Here is a 2,288-nt window from a genome sequence, read left to right as displayed (position 1 = left end):
GGCAAATATGTATAATTGCTTACCTCCAAAAATATTGCTAAAAGATATGCCACATCAGAATTACTACCAAGAGGGTGACTACAGTGCATCTATATATGTATGCAAAAAACATGCAATCAAAACATTAATACATACTTGAGCTTCATTTCTTCCAGTATTTTTTGAACTACCTTCACAGCTAAAACCATCAATAGATAAAGTGAATCCTTCTTTACAATTGCAATAATAAGAGCCATAATCATTAGTACAATTGTGTTGGCATCTTCCATTATACAATAAACATTCATCAACATCTATTGATTTTGAAAGTCATAAAGTTGTGTCAGATAGTATCAATATCAATGATAAATATAGACTTTTTACTAATGCTTATACCTTTGCATGTTATTCCATTGTCACCTAAAGTGTAACCAGTGTTGCAGCCACACTGAAATGAACCCACCTCATTAATGCAAATCTGATCACAAACAACTCTGCTATGTGAGCATTCATCATCATCTGAAATTTAAAATCAGTAAAATAAATTAATCTAAACTATAAGTTAAAGCTAACCAACCTATGCAAGTGTGATTATTGCTGCTATCAAAGATATATCCAGTATAGCAACTACAGTAGTAGCTACCATCAGTATTAGTGCATTGTTGAGTGCAGTTATCAGTGTCTAGCTCACACTCGTCAATATCTACATAAAAAGTAATAATATCCTTAAAGAAAAATATACCTGAACAGAAAATGCTTCCATTGTAGCCAGGATTACAAGTACAATAGTAGCTTCCATTTGTATTAGTACAAACATGCTGACAACTTCCATTGTTAGTAAGACATTCATCAATATCTATACATTACAATCAATACTGCATATATTTCTATAGGTAAAATGTACCAGTACAGTCTGTAGTGCTACCATTAATGAAATCATATCCATCATAACATTCACAATTAAAACTTCCAGGAGCATTAATGCAAGTTTGAGAACAGCCACCATTATTATCCTCACACTCATTGATGTCTGTAAATAAATCAATATCATGTGCATTGTACTAATGTATTATACCAGAGCAATTCTCAGCAGTAACTGTCAAATTATAATACCCAATCTTACAGCTACAGTAGTAACTACCCATAGTGTTCGTACAGATTTGACTACAGCCTCCATTATCATCATTGCACTCATTAATATCTAGAACAATAATGTACCTATGATTAAGTATACTTTTACAAGTAACACACACACCTGAACAATTGTGTCCATTGCAAGATAAAGTATATCCATTTTTACATGAGCAGTCATAAGATCCAATAGTATTACTACAATAATGATCACAACCACCATTGAACAAGCTACACTCATTAATATCTACATAAAATGCATAATTATTCTGATAAACACAGACTTGTTATACATAACTTTACCTTCTGTAATACACTTTCTATTAGTCAGGTAGGGCAGACTCCGCCTGACTAACCTGTCCTCACATTCTTCGGTATTATTAGAATCACATTCATTAATATCAATACATGTTACTCCATCACTGTCTAATTGATAGCCAATATCACAGCCACAAACATAACTACCAATAGTGTTATTACACAAATGAATACAGTCAGATGTTCCATCCATACATTCATCAATATCTTTTAAATAAATAATGGCATTTATAAAACAATTTTTTGCATACCGTAACAAGTTGCATTGGTTGTGGTATTCAATTGGTATCCAGAATAGCAATAGCAAGTGTAAGAACCTTCTGTATCAGTACAACCTTGTTGACAATTATCAGTATCAGTTTGACATTCATCAATATCTTGTATCAGACAATTAATTAATGGTATTAGAGTGACCATACAGTACTTACTTTTACATGATATTTTATTGGCAGCTAAAGCATAACCAGTATTACATTCACAATGAAATGAACCAGGATCATTGATACAAACATGATCACATATAACAATTTCCTGAGCACATTCATCATGATCTGTAAATGATCATGAACATGTAAATAAATAACTAAACATATTCTAACCTATACAAGAATAACTGTCATTGCTTAAGCTGTACCCAGACTCACAACCACAGTAGTAGCTACCAACAGTATTAAAGCATGTCTGGTTGCAGTTAGATACACCATAAGCACATTCATCTAATTCTAAAGATGTTGATTAGAACTATTATACTGTAAATATGAAATATACCTGTACAAAATCTACCTCCAGTGTAACCTGTATTGCAAGAACACTCAAAACTTCCATCAGCATTTGTACAAATATGCTGACAGCCTCCATTA

At 32.3% G+C, this 2,288-nt stretch overlaps 1 protein-coding gene across 1 annotated transcript; it reads right to left on the bottom strand.

The window, feature by feature from the left end:
* Positions 1-23: 23 nt before the first annotated feature.
* Positions 24-2,276, bottom strand: LOC105315806 (fibulin-1-like; the record flags this gene model as incomplete). Its single annotated transcript, XM_011410557.2, has 13 exons — positions 2,197-2,276; positions 2,028-2,150; positions 1,857-1,979; positions 1,680-1,805; positions 1,414-1,635; positions 1,235-1,357; positions 1,055-1,180; positions 884-1,009; positions 722-835; positions 557-682; positions 376-498; positions 136-293; positions 24-89 (listed from the first exon to the last, which is right to left on the bottom strand). Coding segments are annotated over exons 5-13 (1,170 nt in total), but the record flags the coding sequence as incomplete, so codon positions are not given.
* Between the last annotated feature and the right edge of the window lie 12 nt (positions 2,277-2,288).

The sequence above is a fragment of the Amphimedon queenslandica genome, unplaced genomic scaffold, assembly GCF_000090795.2.
Source record: "Amphimedon queenslandica unplaced genomic scaffold, v1.1 AMPQUscaffold_7950_Cont20103, whole genome shotgun sequence".
Taxonomy (NCBI): domain Eukaryota; kingdom Metazoa; phylum Porifera; class Demospongiae; order Haplosclerida; family Niphatidae; genus Amphimedon; species Amphimedon queenslandica.
This window is presented reverse-complemented; position numbering and strand designations above follow the sequence as displayed.